This window comes from Zingiber officinale, chromosome 4A, assembly GCF_018446385.1.
Source record: "Zingiber officinale cultivar Zhangliang chromosome 4A, Zo_v1.1, whole genome shotgun sequence".
In the NCBI taxonomy this organism is placed as follows: Eukaryota; Viridiplantae; Streptophyta; class Magnoliopsida; order Zingiberales; family Zingiberaceae; genus Zingiber; species Zingiber officinale.
In genome coordinates this window covers 103,700,217-103,719,103 of record NC_055992.1, presented here as the reverse complement: position 1 = coordinate 103,719,103, position 18,887 = coordinate 103,700,217, and the positions used below count along the sequence as shown (strand labels likewise).

Sequence of the window (18,887 nt, the reverse complement as noted above, 5' to 3'; positions counted from 1 at the left end):
AAAATTGTCCGTCATATTTTTTAGGTACAAAAAGTTTAAAAATGAGTATAATTTTTGTTAAATTTAGCAAATTAAACTAGAATCGAGTATATTTTTTATCAAATTGAGCATGCCTTTTCTCAGTTTTTTTAGATACAAAAAGTCCAAAAATAAGTACAATTTCTCTTAAATTCAGTACTTCAGACTAGAATTAAGTATATTTTCTATCAAAATTGTCCCTGTACAGAAAGTTTAAAATGGGTATAATTTTTGTTAAATTTAGCACTTTAAACTAGAATCGAGTATATTTTTTTATTAAATTGAGCATGACTTTTTTCTTACTTAATATAATTTCTCCTAAATTTAGCACCGTTTAAAGAAAATCTAGAATATTTTTCATCCAATTGAGCACTATTTAAATAAAATCTAGTATATTTTTCATCTAATTGAGATGAAAAAAGAATGAAAATATACTAAATTCTAATTTAATGTGCTGAATTTAAGAGAAATTATGCTCTGTTTAGGACTTTTTATATCTAAAAATATTAGGGGTAATTAGGTAGGTTAGAGTCCATTATATTTAACTTGGGAGTAAAAATAAAGATTTTTATTAACAGGGCTACATATAAAGTTTTATTTATGATTAGGAACTGTATAAATTTTTTTCTAATATTAATAGTTTTTACAATTATTTAAAATGATTTTGTTAAAGTTTAAATGGATCAAATTGATAAATATCATTTTAATAATTCTAAATTCATATTAAATACATTGTGACAGTTATCAGTGCTAAATTATTGGATATTTTTGAAATAAAATCATGGAAGAGATGACCATTTAATTTATTTTAGAAAAAGGAACGTCCTTGGATGATTTGTAAAATTTGAAAAGCCCTTTTGACTGTATATAAGGTTTACGCTTGTCTCTTTATAAATATAATCGATCATTTTTAAGAATAAACTTTTGCACACGTTGGATTCATATTGTATTATAACGTGTTTAGGGAATGAATATTTCGTAGTTTATTCTTGTAATTTCTAATCCTCTCAGGACCCGACTCAAACAGAGTTAAGTTTGTGTATTGTTTATCCAACTAAATTAAACCAAGCTTCAATCAATTCAATGAAATAATTATTAAATTTAGCTTGATTTCTTTTTTACAATTTAGTTTAATTTGAGTTTTATTTATTTATTTATATATTATTAAAATTTTTAATTCAAACATTATTTAAAATTTTTATATTTTAAAATTTATTTAGTTTGTCAATTTATCTATTAATTATAAATTTTATTTATGAATATTGATCTGGTGGTTAGGTGGGGGGCCCGTTCGACAGGAGGTCAAAGTGGTCAACGTCCTAGAAAAGCATCCGATCGGGCGAATTACCTTCCTGATCGACAGGAAGAGTAGCCGGTTCGACATTTCGATAGCTCGATCAGATACCGAGCTTCCAATGCTCATGAAGCTCAAAGCAGGAAGAGACGAAAGCTGAGCGGTCGTCCCGCTCGGCTAAGCAATGGACGCAGCCTCGACTTGACAGGCAGGGCTCCCTCGCTTGACAGGGTGGAGTTGGACAGCAACTCATTGGCCGAGCGGATGCTCGGCCCTGCCGTTGCATCACCCGGACGACAGACTGGTCGAGCTCTCCCGCTCGGCCTAATAACAGACAAAGAGAGCAGTTGACAATGTCTTCCTAGGGACCAGTGTCATCGACAGGCGGCATGATCGACGGCATGGCCAGACAGAGGATCGTACGGTGGAAGTTTCCACTGTCACGTCAGGGATATGCTCGGGCTGTTAAGGTATGACGTCAGTCACGCTTTTCTGACACGACCTTTTCAGATATGCTTTGGGAAATGTGCATGCTTCAAGAAACGTGTGTGTGCCTCCCGGGAGCTCTATATAAGAAGTCCCAAAACTTCATCGGAGGTATGTTTTTACTACTGTTGTTACAGTTACGCTGCTCCTTTCTTTTCCACTTCATTTGCTTGCTGCCGGTAGTTGATTTGAACGTCGAAGGGCCATCACCGGGAAACCACTCCCTGGCTCGGCACTAACGACTTGTGGTTGCAGGCCTAGTTCGTCGGAGGCCCACGTCATCTTCGATCGATGCCCAGTCCGTGTGAGCGCTATCTCTCCAGTATCCGTCGATTCACTCTCGGACAGGATCAAATATTATTCATAATTATTAATAATAAATTTATTTATTTAATTTGATTCAGTTCTTCTCCGTTGAGTACCAACTTGTTCACTGACATTTGATTTATTTGGCTTCTTAAATCCTCGGCTCTACCTCTACGATTGGGTTGGTCTCATTGATTTAACTGATGATTAATAGAAAATTTCTATAAAATTAAATTATTCATCTTTAAACTTAATCAGTATAAATAAAACACCTCGTACCAACTAAATTTTATTTTAAATTATTCTTAACACTCCGATTGGACTCGCCGAGTAAATCAAATTTCAAAGGCTCTTAAATTTTGAAGGCATGTTAAAGGCTACTCTCCATTTGATTTGGTCTGTAAGCCCATGTAAGTCCAACAACGGGCCCGACGAGCGTCGACCGAACCTGATGCAGAGCAAACTAATTCAAACGTTTTCCCCGCTCAACGCACAGCGACCATTCGAATGCCCCTTGGCAGCTTTCCATCAGAATCTGGATCTCTCTCGAGTCTTGCCCAGCCCATGGAGAAAATCTCCGTCGCCGTCCGCTTCCGTCCCCCCGCAGCCGTCGATCCGTCCCCAGATCGGATTTGGAAGGTCGACGATAATCGCATCTCCCTTCACCGTCCCCTTGGAACCCCGATCTCCGGCGTCAACTTTGCTTTCGGTGAATCTATGTCGGCGCCTCGACAGTGTCTCCTGATCTTTGTTTGTGCTTATTATTGTTTTAATTTTTATCAGACTATGTCTTCGATCCGAGCTATAGCAACGCCATGGTTTACGATCTCCTCATCAAATCCATCATCCAAGCCGCCATCGATGGTTTCAACGGTGAGTTCAGTTGTCTCCTTTCTGCCATCAGTACTGGGGGGATTCATGGATTTAGCTCCTTCTAGGTACTGCTTTCGCTTATGGGCAGACGAGCAGCGGGAAAACATTCACCATGAATGGTTCGGAAGAGGATCCTGGAATCATCACTCTCGGCGTCAAGGATGTATTCCGTAGAATCGAAATGGTGTGTGATCCCACTTGCTTCCTAGCTAGGTTTAGTTTCTTCTTTTGGAGGAAAAAAACAATCAAAAACTGTTTTTTTTTTTTTTTGGCTGGGTAAACAGACTACGGATCGCGAGTTCTTGATTAGGGTCTCGTATATGGAGATTTACAATGAAGAGATCAATGATCTATTGTCTTTTGGGAACCAGAAACTCCCTGTTCATGAGAGCTTGGAGGTAAGAGTTACTGCATAAGATATATTCAGGAGATAAATGATTATTTATTTGCAAAAATCTTTTGCATTCTGGATTCAGCGAGGGATCTATGTGTCGGGTCTACGAGAGGAGATTGTGAACTGTTCTGAACAAGTGATCGAACTACTCAAACTCGGAGAAGGTTTAGAAAATGAGTTGTGTCCAAACTAAATCATTAATTTATGGTTTTGTGGGTGAATATCATATTTTGGTTGCAGCAAATAGACATTTCGGCGAAACTAACATGAACGCTCGGAGCAGCAGATCACATACTATATTTAGGATGGTATGGAACCTAAGTTTGTTCTTTCATCATGTTTATTTTTTTTTTCTGGTTATTGCTATGTTCCATTTCCATAACATTCAAAATGAACTCCTCTTAGGTTATTGAAAGCAGTGCGAGAGATTCCATGAAATGTGGAGATGTATCGAATGCAGATGCTATTCGTGTATCTGTTCTGGTGTGTTTCTTCTTTTATTTCAGATCCAAAATCATGCAATCATCTCAAAAGCAAACCTTATGCTTTGTTTTACTTTTAACAGAATTTAGTAGATTTAGCTGGTTCAGAGAGGGTTGCTAAAACAGGCGCAGGAGGAGCTAGACTTAGGGAGGGGAAACACATTAATAAGAGCTTAATGATTCTGGGAAATGTGATCAACAAACTCAGCGAGAGTGGAAAACAGAGGTACTCTAACTTCTAACTAGTTGATTGTTTCCTTATTTCATTATAATGGTGCAAACTGGAGTGTGAATTTTGACTTATCTTTGATTTGTTACTATGCTACATCTTATGCATGACTCTATACTCATAAAATAAAAAGATATTATGTATCATTACAAAATTTATCTAGCAATATAGATAAATCTCTATATAGCAAACTCCATTTTAATGAATGAGGGGTTTCAAACCCACTGCCAATGAGCTTTAAGGACTTAATCGATTTGGTATTCCCTATATCTTAAAGAATAAGCATCGCTAAGCAACATAGATTAATGTCTCATTCTTTTGTTGAAAAGTTCTAGTTTCATTATTTACATTTAGTAACTCATCATAACTCTAAGGTTTATGCAAGTCACTTTACTTACAAAAATAAATTACACTATAAGTATCAGTGAATACAATTAATGAAATATAAAAATGCTACTTCAAGAGTCCAAGCTGTTGGTGATAACTATTTAATTGTATAGGGGGCACATTCCATATCGTGATAGTAAACTCACCCGCATTCTTCAACCGGCACTTGGTGGTAACTCAAAAACTTCTATAATTTGTACAGTTGCACCAGAAGAGGTAGTTCCTAATATAACTTTTCTGAAATTCTTAATTTTCATCCATATTGTGGGCTGATTATTGATAAATTGTAGGTTCATGTAGAAGAAAGTAGAGGGACCCTTCAATTTGCAAGCAGAGCCAAACGAATCACAAATTGTGCCCAAGTGAATGAGGTTGGTTTCTCAATTTTGGTTGGACAATAAATTCTTGAAAACTAGATGCTAGTAACATTTCCTATGTGATATCTATTCAGAAAATATGTTTGAATGGGCTAATTCTATGGAAAAGTTTGTAGGATGACTAAGAAAGTTTATGTTTCTTTATCTTTTACCTTATTGTTAGCTACATGTTTGTGGAATCAAGTTAAACCTGTAGGCCAATCAGAATATGAAGTATATTAGAGGCATTTTGTTGTATCTGTTTGTAGCCCTTATTAGATGTTAAGCCCTTCTTATTGGTCTTATAGATTCTAACAGATGCTGCTCTACTGAAACGACAAAAACAAGAGATCGAAGAATTACGTGAAAAGCTACAGGTTGTACTTCATTTATATTAATTATCACTAAAATTACTTCAAACATATAGTTCGTACATTCTATATTCAGGGTTCTCATTCAGAAGTATTGGAACAAGTCATCTTGAAGCAACGGAATGATATGCACAAGGTATGAATGTTTTGTTTAGCCACAAGATGAGTTGAAAAAGTTTGAGTTTATACACGAAGTTTGAGATCCATCGTTTTAGCTAAATCCATCTTATTTCTTTATTGACTTCTAACCAGTCTGAATTAGAACGTGAAAGACTTGCAATGGAACTTGAGAAAGAAAGAACAAAACGTGCAGCATTAGAACTTTGCATAAAGGATCAGCAAAAGAAGTTAGAAGATCTTGGCAGTCTCTCTACTTCAGACTACGCTTCAGTTTCGACTCAGGTAATTTGATTAGCCTACTAAACATTGCTGACAACCTACTGAAGTCACGAGTTGTTGGGCTGATACTGATCAACTTCACATTTGAATTTTTTAGCAGAAAAAAGGCTTTGCAACCATGTTTGATGATACGAGTGTATCAAAGGGTGAGGTACTCAGAACTCCCAATTTTAAACCAGTAGGAGATGATTTTGTCGCGAAACGATCAAGTAGCTTCATGGAACTTGATTCAAGCCCTAGCCTTGAAGCTTTCGGTAACACAGACGATGAGGATCTGTGGATGCAGTTAAACAAAGGTTGCATCACTGATCTTGATATGCTTCAAGTGACACCAGATATGAAATGCCGACCATTGCCATCATTTCGTATGCCTCATGTAAGTAAACGTTTCTCCTTTTTTACCCTTACACATGTAGCCCTTGCTGGTTTACATGAACTATTCATCATTTTCACCTGTATATTTGTGTCGAAAGTGAACTATTGTGATGGTATTTATTTTTTCCAAATTATTGATATAGACAATTATTGCATTGTTAAAAAAGTAGCAATTGTCGATATGTTTTTAAATATAGAGGAGGATATCGTAAGAGATAGAGTCCAGTAGTTTAGGAGGATCCTTATAAACTGATCCCACTTATTATCATAAATGCTTGGTTATTATTGTCATCATTATGGATATGTTCATGATATAATAGTACAGTTCTTAAAATATTTGTTTTTCACTGCACATGATAGGAATTCCAATTCTTGTTGTGGATATACATTTGAAAATATTGAATTTTCTTGAAGGAACCGGCATTGGATGAAGATGCAACAACTAAAATATGTCATGCCTTGGCAACTGAATGTGACTTCAATAAACAACAACTAGAAGCACTAAGGGAAAAGTGTACCATCATGGAAAGTGAATGCACCCTATTAAAAGACAAAAAATCTTCTCTATTAGAAGCTCTCTCCTTGTCCAAACAAGAGAACAAGCTGATCAAAGCTGAAAACGAAGAATTAGTAAGCAAATTGAATGAAGAAAAGCAGAAGTTCAAGGAACTTAAAGAGGATATTCAGCGGTTTGGCATGACATTTGTGGGGAAGACAGAGTTACAAGTAGCCCTTCTCACCAAATTAAAGGCCATGTCGGAGAAAATTAAAACTCTTAAAGTTCCATGTGATGTTTAAAGTTTGTGGCTTGCGGACGAAGTGTTCCCCTGTTCTTGTTAAGTGTTCTTCATGCATTCCCCACGTTAATATTGGTGCACGTCCTCCTTGTTTGGGACCATCATATTGGATTTCATCTATTCTAAATTGATGTGTATTTTTTTTAGCTTCACTATTTATGAATATTTTGTTTACTATTTTTTTTTTTGTTTTTTTTTCTTCCAACTTGTTTCTTTATCCTTGCACTCATTCAGGTTCAGCTCATCACTTCATTTTTAGTTGATCGCCTTTTTAAATAATCAGCTCCTCATTCTGTTGGTGTTTCAACGGTCATCTCACTTCATTCCAATGCTCTCCTCAACAGACAGCAGGAAACTTCTCCACGCACAAGCATTCAGGTAATTCTTAATTTTCACCCTATGCTTTCTAGTTAGATAATTACCCGAATATCCACCTCTTGTGTTAAATACCATGTATTGTTTCAACCTCTTTCTCCTACAGGGAATACAATTCCTGCATCACATGTCTTGGGTCCATTTTTTTCTAAATTCTTGCTCAAAGAAACAGACAATTATTTCTCTGGATATCGAGCCACTTGGTCCTTGTTTTAGCTACTCGGCTACTCGGTGGTCTCTCACTTAATTTGAAGCGTAGTATGAGGAGCTACACTTATTGTGACCCCCACTGTTTAATTGTACAGTTGGGCAATAAATTGCCGCCAGATTTGGCTCCCTGTCCTCCACTGCTCCAACACGAATTTGAGCCAGAGACTGCCACTTTACAGCAACGTATCACGAACGACAACTGAGGTTAATTTTGAAGTTTGAACAGCAGAGACATCTATTTGTAGTCACTAAATGCATACAGCTCTTGTAGTGCTCCACTGAAAATGAATACTATCTTTTGAAGCAATCCTCTCCATGTGCATGAACCTTTCGGTATTGTGCAGGCCAACAACTATGGCACAGGTAGTAATTTCTGTGTTCAACCATCACTCGGGTTCTATAGAATTCAATTTTGCATGACCAAGTGTTCCTAGTGTAGGTATGGATTCTATCAACTCTTGATTCAAGATGCATTCCCTGGTTTTGTTTCAGGAGTAGGAATTCCCTTGAAGCAAAGAATCCATGTCTTCAGATTCAACACCTTTTGATTTTTCATGGCCAACTAACCATATCATCATCAACTATTCGCCACTTCCTGAACCTACTTCAAGTTCTTGCAAATGAAAGGTATCCACATTGCTTTGCATAAACTACAAATATGTGCAAGCCCTTGAATAAAGGTTTAGGTTTCACACGGAAGTACTCGTCAAGTCATGCAACCACACAATGTTACAAGTTAGGATTAAAATAGAAAAACTAGGGAAGGAAAAGGAAACAAATTGTACTACATACCCCAATCAAGGTTTTCAAATCTCATTGTCTTCAGTGATGCATATAAGTGAACATTACATATATTTTTCCAGTTGCAGCTTCAGAAAAGATCATACAGTTAGGTGATGATCGGAAGGACCTACAAGGGCTTGGCCATGAATTCATCACACAAACTCCCACCAGAGTTTTCATTAGTTTTTTTGTTATCTGCCCTTGGGCTACTCCCTGTGCTGCTGGTAAGAGAACCAAATGAGGTTTTTTGCAGAACATCCGATGGAGATGAATGCATCTGGGGGCTCGAATCCCAGCCATCAGGCATGAGGTTTAGTGATGATGATGAGCAGTTCTTGTTTTGATCCTTGGGTGTGCTGGTGGTGTTTGTGAGGACCTCTCCCAGAGGTCCGCCCATTGAGACCACCCAGTGGTTTGGTATCCAATTTGCTCTTCTTTGGTTCACTTCATTCAGTATGCCCTGTGAGCCCTCACTTGCAAGTTCATATTCCCGTGACAGCTTAAGGGGTGAGACTGTCACATTTTCATTGTTTGGAGAAGTGGAGGATGAGAATTTTGAGGAAGCCATGGGTATTGACATGGAGAGTTGAGTTCTTTCAGATTGCATGTCTTCAATCTCAGGCCACGTAACAGTTGAATGATCAGATTGGCTTTGGGGCCAAGCATCAATGAAGTGATGAAGCGAATAGGGTTGGGGTTGTAGGGATTCAATCTTCAGAGTGGGGAAATGATTGCTGTTATCAGAGAAAGAAGTAGATGAATTGAAACGAGGACATGCAGAAACAAGTTGAAAATCTGCTGTGTGTTGTTCTGTGATAGCCATTGACGTCACCGACTTTGGTTTAGTAGAGGATAGCATGGATAGACTTACAGGATCTTGTCCTTCGTCATTTGAGTTTTCTTTTCTGAGCATCATCCTGCACACAATTGATTAGCAATTAAGTAAACGGCAAGAGACAGCTGTTGATAAACTAAATAATCAGCCTATGAAATCGACTGGTAAGCAGAGTAAATAATAGCTAGTAGTTTTCCATACATGTTGAATGGGGCAGGGCATGAATCACCAACGGTGGACTTGGTGAGTTCACTCTGTGGTGGCGCATCCCTGGACGTTCCACCGCCAGTGACTGCTATAGCTGATTGTGGAGGTGTAACAGAAGGCTTCACTTCCGCGGCATGGCCAGATTGGTCTTCCACATGCTTTCTTGAACGGTGGCGGCCCCGCTCCATATGATGCTCACAGTACTTCTGGTCGACAACTGCATCCCTCGAGCACCGCCATTTTTTCCCATCAGTTCGTCGACATCTACCAGGCTCTGGATCAGTATTTCCAGCATAGCCCAGGTACACTGATCCCCATCCCACTATAAAAGCTCAAGAACAAAAATATTTGACATGATGATTAAAAAGTTCACGAGGTAATAATCTGCTAAGGCAGAACAAATAGTGAGGGGAAAAAATGATGACGAAATATTTACATGCACTTGAACCAAAATATCCAGCTGAGAAGGGAGGGAACACAGAAGAGCTGAGGCTTCTCCTGATGGGGGCGAGTAGACTTGAAGGTATTGGTACTCTTGCATCAATGTATTTGTAGATCAAGGCCTGGTGTTCTAGTTCCAGCCACTGAGATGGCGTGAAGGGGTATCTTGCTCTTGTCAAAGCTCCATTCATATTCACGTCATGGCTTTCTGAATACAAACCTGTAACAGGAAAAAGAAAAGGAATACGTTTTACGGTTAAAGCAAGCCAGAATCTTCATAAGGATTTAACAGGAAAACAGGCAAGGCATAGAGGCATGGAAGATGAGCATGAAAAAAAATGCCATGATGAAGAACGTCGAGCAAACTGCAAGAACACCAAATCAAACATGTATATTCTTCTCTATCCCTTCCCCTTTCGTCGAGCAGCCACCTTTTTCTCTCATTCTGCTTACATTCCCTATTTCCCGTTCATTCACGAGAATAGCGGCAAGGTTTCAAAAGGAAGGAGGGAAAAAAATCACAACAAAGACACTTTTTTCACTAAATAAGCCAGAAGAATAGCAACTCTGGAATCAAACAGGCACCAGCTCAGAGATCTGAGAGATGGTCTAAGTTACCTGCGCTCCAAAGACAAGGTTTTGGAGTAGATGATGCCGGAGGAGGAGAGTAGTATGAAGGCAGTGATCCATCACACTTGAGCACAAAGCTATCTTGCTTGGAAGTTGATGAGAAGCTGAGCATTTGCCCCCCATCGGGGAGAAGAAAATGGGCGTCTGCCACCATTGCCTCAGTCCTGGCCATCTTGGAGGCTCTCCAATCACAATGCTCATGGGGAGACTCAGCAACCCTCCCCAACTTCTGAAAGCCTTCACACCCAAGGAGCCCTTTCGGCTTGCAGGTTTTCTTACTGGAGTTGGTCAGGGAACAAGACAGAAGGCTGCCAGCCTCAGAGGAAGCACCTACTCCTCCTACTAATCCATCCATGCTCACCACACCGCCGAGGTCCATGTCCAATGCATGACCAAAGTAGCAATGACTGCAGAAAAAGGGGTGGTGGTCATCGGATGGAAGGTTGAGGAAGGTGGAGGGAGGGAGTGGGGCCGGCAAGTGCAGCATTCATTCTCATGGTAAGAAGGGGACAGAGGAGCAGTGGTCTGTTTGGGAGGAGATGAAGGAAGGGTAAGTAATGGAAGGATAACTTTTATCTTGTTTGGGAAGAAGGTGAGGGAAGAAGATGAGGGGAGGGAAGGGGAATTTTTACCCTCTCCTACCCTTCAATGGATTATTTCCTCACATTCCAAATTAACTCCCTTCTCCTATCCTCCCTTCCGACCCTTCAATGCCTTATTTTCTTACACTCCAAATTAAAGTGTAAGAAAATTAGCCTCCCTTTTCTTTTCTTCCCTTTTCATTAATGAAGCTCCTCTCGTCTCATCCAAACAGATACCTGTAACGGTGAATTCTTACATTTGGGCATGCCAGGAAAAAATGATTTGGTGTCTTCTGCCAGCAATTTTTGAACAAATTGGATGCATGCACCACACCAGCCACAATGTTCCTTATGGAATAATGGATGCTTGGTGCCAAGAACACTCGGCATTAAAATGGGATTGCCACAGTTTGAGGGTGGCAAGAGGGAGCTGCCTGCCACTTTGATCTTTGGCTACTATCAAAATCCCGCTCGCATCACTGAAGACTTAGGTCGCAGCACGTGAGCCCACGGACCAACTCTTAGAACAGCCAAAACATTGCTCTCATTGTCGTAGGCCACATTGGATTTAATCTGAAGTAGACAATAAAGAACAGGCGTGGAATGTGCTTGAGGAAATCACACTCAAAGCTAAAGCAAGATGAGTGAACTCCTGTGCATATTTATCAAAGTACAGGATTACAGGCGACAAGTTTGGTAAGTAATGATGATTTACTTACATTAGTTAGGTTATTAACAGTTGATTTTTCTAACAAAAAAGACTCAGAATCTGGTGGTGGTGTTGGTGGTGGTGGTGGACCTGGTGGAGGCGTTGCTGCTTTTCTTTCACTGCTCCTCGGTCAATTTTATCGATGGTAATCAGTCAGGTAATTCGCACTTTATCTTCAAAAAAATAAAAAAGGTCTGAAACGTATGTCAATTCTTGCATCCAATCGTGAAAGCTACAGTACATCTTTACCTTTTTGTCGTCTTCTTCTTCTATTCCAGTGCTATTAGAAGAACAAATACATAGATCGAGCTTATGAAGAATTACAGCCTGTTTACCGGGACAGGACAAAAAGAAGACAGATTCTTCAGAAAGCTAAGGTATGATTTAGGATATTTCCACTGTTTTTTTCTGATCTAAAGGGCTAAAAAATATGAAAGAATTTTTCACCATTTTCATAAAAACAAAAATGCTGTGTTTTGCTTGTCATTTTCATTCATCGTACAATAAAATGACAACAAAACCTTCTCATTTTTTAACACCATTTTCAGAGCTATGGTAAGAGTACGATCTTAATGCATTTTAAAATTCAAGATAAAAAAAATCAATTAATCTAAACTGTCAAATTTAAACAGATTAAAAACTTGAATCCATACACTGCTAGTTAGCGGATGGAAATGAGTTCTCATTAATCAACTAATCGTGTAATTATAATTGTAACTTTATTTATTCTTTTCTTATCACATAATATTTTATAGATTAGAATATCTATTATTTGAAAATCTAACTTTGTTTAAAATTCAAAATGGAGGTTGATTCGATTTGAAAGTGGGAGAGATGGTGCGTTGGGCAGGTGACTCAGTGGTTGCGAGGTTGACATAACGAAGACTTTAAATTAGAGCAGGGGTTTTGAATGGGGGTGAAAATCTCTCCTTTACACACTCGAGAGAATAAACAAATATCAACGTCAAAAACCAGGGAAGGGGTCTTTGGCGAAGGCATTTCGACGCTCAAGTCAGTGTGATACCTGAGTGGAAAATTGAATAGTAGCAATGTAGCAGAGCATGTCCAGGCGTATTAAGGCGTGTCTCAAAAGCGTATTTTACTATCGGAGAGGACCCCTTTATATATCATCTCTCATAACCTCCGAAATCATGAGGTGGTAGAGGATATCAGTTCTCAGAAGTTGTCGAGTAAGGAAATATATATTCTGAGAGGCATATAGTTATTGTTCAAGAAATCTTCCGTTACTCGTGTGCATACTTTTTTTTGTAACTGACGTCATTAATGACGCAGTTAAAGGAATATGTTGTTATAAAGTATCGACTAATGGAAAATGTAGAGTCATCTTCGAGGAAGGTTCTATTGAATGTCCATGTAATAATAAAAGAATATTTTCTGACAATCGATTGTTATTTTTTGACAAACTATCATAAAGTGTCGACTAATGGAAAATGTAAAGTCACTTTCGAGGAAGGTTTTATTGAATGCTCATATAATAATAGAAGAATATTCTCTGACAAACGGTTGTTATTTTTTTGACAATTTATTACGATTCTTTGGCAATGTGGTCCCCGAAAATATCCTGGTCGGATATTTAGTCAACTGGGTATGTATATAAGAGCAGACTACCGAGTATGGTAAAATGTTCGACCTTTAAGACTGCTTGGATATATATTATGTAATGCTGAAGATTTGATTATGAAGTAATGGAAAACGAAGTTCCCTACATTCGGACGGTTTTTAAGACCGACCAACCATATGCAAGGAAACTTGTTTATGAAGAATGGAGAACCGAGCCCCCGAGAGGCTCAATTAGTATTTTTAGCTGATCGTCATTGTATTGGGAGGCTTGTACCTGAAGTGATATTTGAGCTATGGAAATCCAGTTAGGTTTTCTGAGATTTGCCTTGTATGTTTACTTGGCGAAGATAAGTCAGTTGTTTATCCGACCGTTCATACACAGGAGGACGGGAGAATGAACAGTGAAGGCTCATATGTTTGACTAGGCACTTAGAGAGGGATGCTAGGCCCTTGGGGCTTGCTCGAATATTACACCCGACTAGTCTTGTAGTCAGCTAAGACTCTCTTGAACCCAGACGGATGATGGCTGGTCGATTATATACTAGGTGTCTTACTACATGCAGCGAGCGCTAGACCCCTTTGGTCCGACAGACCTATTGGCCGGGCGTCCTTGTACCGAGGGCCTTAGTGTTGGGTAAGGAACCAAGTCTTGTTGTGAGTGACCCCTTGATTACCACCTCCCATTGACTCTGACCGTCACACCCCCTTGACTTTAACTGCTACGTCATACCTGGGTCTGTTCATAACGGCCCATATCAAAGGTGTTCTCTAGTCTCCCTTCTAGGGGTGTTAATTTGGGTCAGATTGAAAACAAAAATATAAAATATTACAATTTGAATCTGACCCGAATCTGAATACAATCCGAAACTCTTAAATATGAACCCGAATTCGACCAACTCGAATCATACCCGAATAACTTAAATAATCTAATTAAAAATATATATTTTTTGACTATTTTTTTATAATTTTTTATTTTTATCTTAATACTCCATCATTATCCTACTAACATTGATATATATAAAAACATCTTAATTTTAAAATAAAATTTAATTTAACCTTAAAAAATTTACTAAAATATAAATTCGGATCAACCTAGGTCAACGCGAATCTGATTCAAAAATCTCTAATTTGAAAATTTCTAACTGGAGCTTATTTTTTTCGAATTGATTCGGATCATATCATTGGATTAGATTTATTTTTGACACCTTTACTACCTTCAACCTAACCCAAGGCCACCCACCATGTGGTGATCCTCAGTGGCGTAGCTAGGATTTTCATTCAAGAGGAGCAAAGCGACGAAGTCAGCGAACGATGATGATGATGCTAATAGCAAACAACGGTGTCGGCTAAGCGAAAGAAATCAATTAAGTAAATTTCACCTCAATTAAAAGATGTTTTTTTATGGAGCATCGGCGAAGCGACGACGTTAACCAAGTGAAGACAACAACCATGCAACAAATGACAGTGACGATGGTAGCAATCGGTGTCCGGTGATAGTGACTTGGAATATAACAACAGCGACAAGTCGCGAAAGATTTTGCGGGCAAAATTAAAGTTATAAAAAAGAATATGAAAAAAATTATAGGAAGAAAAAAAATGAAAAGAGGAAAATAAAAGTTCGGGATTAGAGGGGGAAGAAGAAAAATGGATAAAGAAAAAAATTGAGTTGGGAAAAAAGGAAAATAGGTTAAGTTGAAAGGGGTTTAATTGAAATTTTTTACAAAAAAGTAGAGAACGTTTCAAAATTTATAACTATATATTTTTTTCCCACCGTATTAATATTTTCCTTGAATTCCAAGAGATGCGACCGCACCTCCTGAGCCTTATATAGCTACGCCCCTGGTTATCCCCCACAGAAACGAAGAGATGACAAATTTATAAAGTGGAGATAGAAGACTGAATTGGATCAGATTTGTTAGATGAGTGGATAGAAAATATGAAGTCTTCCCTCCAACATCTCTCAAGAACAAAATAATAATAATAAATATTTAAAAATAAAAAATTGATTGATGATATTAAATATGACTCTTATAATTGAAAAAACCTTTTTAAAGTAAGTTCCTTGTATTTTGAAAATGGAGGAAATTTAATTTCAACTTAAAAAATTTTAAAAATTTAAAAAAAATTAAAAAATAAAGGAAATTGCGAGACTTGATTAATAAATCAAATAATTGAATTGTAAGATTCTATGATTAGATAGGTAATGTGATTGTTGGTGGAAGTATTGGGACTTTGATTCCTAGTTAGAGGGGATGAATAATCGATCATCCACTTCAGTCATTTTTCGATACTTGTTTGCACAGCGAAAATATAAACAACAAGTATATACGAAAACTAACCTATAAATATGAAAGACAATAAAAAAACAAGGAAACCCTAACATGTACATTTAATGTGGCTCGGAAATTAGAGCTCATATTCTATGGTTGTTCGTAAGGTGGACGATCCTAATCCGTCGGTAGATGATTCTCCGACAAACTTCAATTATCTCAATTCTCTTTGTCATGGAGAAAGTTCACCACAACTCGATCAAGATCTCTTGGATTATCTCTGAGCTTGGGAGACTCTATGGGGTTAACCATCTCTAATTTTGTCACTCAAACCAGGCACCCCAAGTTCCATTATATAGAGCTTGGGAAAAAATAGCCAAGTTGTTTCTACCATTGCCAGTCGGCTGATCACACTATCAGTTGACTGGTCTTCTGTGAAATTCGATCGTTACATCCTAACGGCTCGATACCAGTCAACTAATGTCAGGACCAGTCGTCCACTTCGGTTGAGAGAACAGAAATATTCTGTTCTCTTCCTAGTCGATTGATAAACCCTAAACCTAGCATTTATCCTGAATACATTCTCTCAGCACTTATCCTCATCCGAACAATCTTGACTTTGCCTTCTAGCCTCCTCCATCAGCCTTGTGTTTGTCAGATGCTTTCTCATCCTTCACTGCCTTCGAGAACTTTCTTCGGCTTTGTCCTTGTTGTCAGGTCTTCCATTGCTAAGAGCTTCTCTCTCCGGGACTTCAACCTTGCCAAGTCACACTTGGATTTATGTTGTCAAGACTACATACTTGCACTTACACTGCCAAGACTCCACTTGGACTTTTACTATTGCCAAGATCACACTTGGACTTTTTTTTTTTGCCAAGATCATACTTGGATTTTTCTTTATTGTACTTACATTCTGCATACTTACAAGTGCATATAAAATATAACAAATAATCTAACTTAAATCTTTGTTCAAATATCAAAATCTAAAATTATACCGATTGCTCCAATAGAAAAGAGGGCTCGTTTCCTAATGATTGACATAATTAAGGTCTATATTTATTAAAATTAAAATGATGTTTTTATTTATAGGCAAATTACCCTAAAATTCTCATGCAAATTTTTGTCAGTCCCTATGTCAGAGAATATTTATTTCAACTTCCTAATTATTTCCAATTCACTACTTGTGCATAAATTTTGAGAGACTATTATAAAATATAAGTACAAATATTCTAAAAGGAGGTATCAATCATCCAAAATAAGGTAAAATTCCTCCTAAATTTAGTACTATTTAAAGTCAAACTAGTACACTACCTATATCATGGTAAAATATAGGTATAAGAAGTTTATGATGATGTATAATTCCTCCTAAATTTAACATAATTTTTGTGTACACATTTTTTAGATACATTACAAAATATAGGTTAAAAGAGCCCATAATGAAATATAATTTCTTTTAAATTTAACATCATTTAAATTAAAATTTAGTAAATTTTTTATTCTAGTACTATCTATAATAAATCAATCAGCATCATTTATATATATGTTGCCACATATTCAATATGTTGTCACGTATTCAATATGTTGTATATATATAGGTATATAATTCACTTTATTATTAGGTATAAAATATTTGAAATCAAAAAATATATATATATATATAATTTAATTGGATATAATTATATAAGATTGTGCACATGTAGTGAATTAAGTAAGTTAGATGGATTAAGAAGTTGAAATAAATATTATTTGACATGTAGACTGATGGTAAACTTAAAATTTATATGAAAATTTTAGGATAATTTATCGTTTATTTATCTATCCATCCATCACTTTTGAAATAATAAAACCCCCCAAAAAAACACTTTGGGTTTTGAAATGATTAAAAAAAACTTAAAATAAGTATAGTGAAATTATTGTACAATTATTTTAAATAAATAATTATTGTGATTTAAAAATAAGCATACAACAATTTAGATTAACATGGCCTTTTGTTTTAAATAGATAAATACAGCTTTAAAAGGTCATTATAATCTAATTCTATTTTTGAAATGTCCAAATAATTATTGTCATTTTTATAAATTAAATGTATAAATGAAAATAAAAAGGTAATTAAAATTCACAAAATGGCCATAGAAATCTATTTTTTATACATTCAACTTGCCTCTTGATTTTGACATTTCAATATAAGAAATTAATAATTAAATTTACATTGCACTCGGTAGACTTAACAAATATTGATATATAATATACGATTAATTAACAGATTCATTCTGATAAATAAATATTAATTTTTTAACTAGCACTAATATAATTATATAATTCTTTCTATTGATTAATTTTTGGATGATTGATTTAGTCCATTGAAGACTTTCATTGTAAGACTCAACCACTAGGGTTGTAGGTGAGCTAAGTCGAACTGAGTCTCAGGGTGTTTAAGCTTGTTTAATAATGTAACTGAACTAAACTGAGTCGAGCTTAAAATGAATCAAGCTTTTAAAATAATTATTCAAGCTTGACTTTGTTTATTTTTTATAAGCTTGAGCTTATTTGAAAGTTGGCTTGAGCTTGGTTCGAGCTTGGTTCATTTAGATATTATTAAGCTCTCAATTCAAACTTGGCTTGAACTTATTTGATTATTTGAAACTTTTAATTGTTTTATTGGTTATTGAGTTTGATAATTCAATTTATTTATTTATTTTATTATTTATTTAGCATATTGATAATAGTTTTATTAATGAATATGGTTCGTGAACATTGTTTAAGAATGTTGTTCATAAATATTGTTTACGAACATTGTTCATGAATATTAACGAACTGAACACATATATATTCAAATTTATTTATTTAGTTTAACGAACTGTTAAGCTTGTTTATTTAATTAATCTTGTGTATATTAAATGAATATAAATAAGTTTTTCCCAAGCTAAACACCAAACTTATTCACGAACACTTGATTCATTTATAGTCCTATCAATCGTCCAACATTTTATGTTTATCATCTCACTGAAGTAAAATGCTATGTAATACGTCGCAATTGAAAATCAAATGGATTGCATCAACATTTTATTGTTGGATCATACTACAGGAATCGGGACGGTCTAGTGGCTAGCACATGAGGTGTTGTCATCATAAAATTTGAAGTTCGAATTTCGATAAAATCGAAGTAAATGTCTTCCTTATGTGTTAATACTATTTCAAAGGCTATTATTTTTTGCTACCATACTTTGAGTTAATTAAATAAAAAATTATAAAAAAAAACGACAATGGAGATCCATCTGCTTTCGTCGTTTCCAGTGGACTCATTGGGCTTTTGCTTTAATCCATTAAATAGCCTTTCTTATAATCTCCTGAAGTATCCGCTTTCACATAAAGCGGATCTCACTTATGATTACCAAATAGGGCTGAACAAATTTTCATTTAAATTTAAATAACCAATCGAGCTGATCTAATTAGAAATTTTAATTCGATTAATTTAAAATTTATTTATTTTTAAATCTT

At 36.3% G+C, this 18,887-nt stretch overlaps 2 protein-coding genes across 3 annotated transcripts; one reads left to right on the top strand and one right to left on the bottom strand.

The window, feature by feature from the left end:
• Positions 1 to 2,595: 2,595 nt before the first annotated feature.
• Positions 2,596 to 6,919, top strand: LOC121970415 (kinesin-like protein KIN-7L). 2 transcript variants are annotated; one of them, XM_042521134.1, is made up of 15 exons: positions 2,596 to 2,813; positions 2,888 to 2,977; positions 3,043 to 3,161; positions 3,262 to 3,375; positions 3,454 to 3,535; positions 3,612 to 3,679; positions 3,777 to 3,854; positions 3,937 to 4,079; positions 4,583 to 4,685; positions 4,760 to 4,840; positions 5,134 to 5,202; positions 5,273 to 5,332; positions 5,449 to 5,598; positions 5,696 to 5,971; positions 6,385 to 6,919. In XM_042521134.1, exons 1-15 carry the CDS (start codon positions 2,612 to 2,614, stop codon positions 6,766 to 6,768), a joined length of 2,019 nt encoding a protein of 672 aa, XP_042377068.1. In that variant the 5' UTR covers positions 2,596 to 2,611; the 3' UTR covers positions 6,769 to 6,919. The 2 variants fall into 2 exon arrangements, with proteins under 2 accessions (XP_042377068.1, XP_042377067.1); XM_042521133.1 differs by having other exon boundaries at positions 5,693 to 5,971.
• Positions 6,920 to 8,152: 1,233 nt separating this feature from the next.
• LOC121970416 (growth-regulating factor 6-like) lies at positions 8,153 to 11,407 on the bottom strand. The gene is made up of 4 exons (XM_042521135.1): positions 10,237 to 11,407; positions 9,614 to 9,838; positions 9,172 to 9,499; positions 8,153 to 9,052 (listed from the first exon to the last, which is right to left on the bottom strand). Exons 1-4 carry the CDS (start codon positions 10,733 to 10,735, stop codon positions 8,263 to 8,265), a joined length of 1,842 nt encoding a protein of 613 aa, XP_042377069.1. The 5' UTR covers positions 10,736 to 11,407; the 3' UTR covers positions 8,153 to 8,262.
• Between the last annotated feature and the right edge of the window lie 7,480 nt (positions 11,408 to 18,887).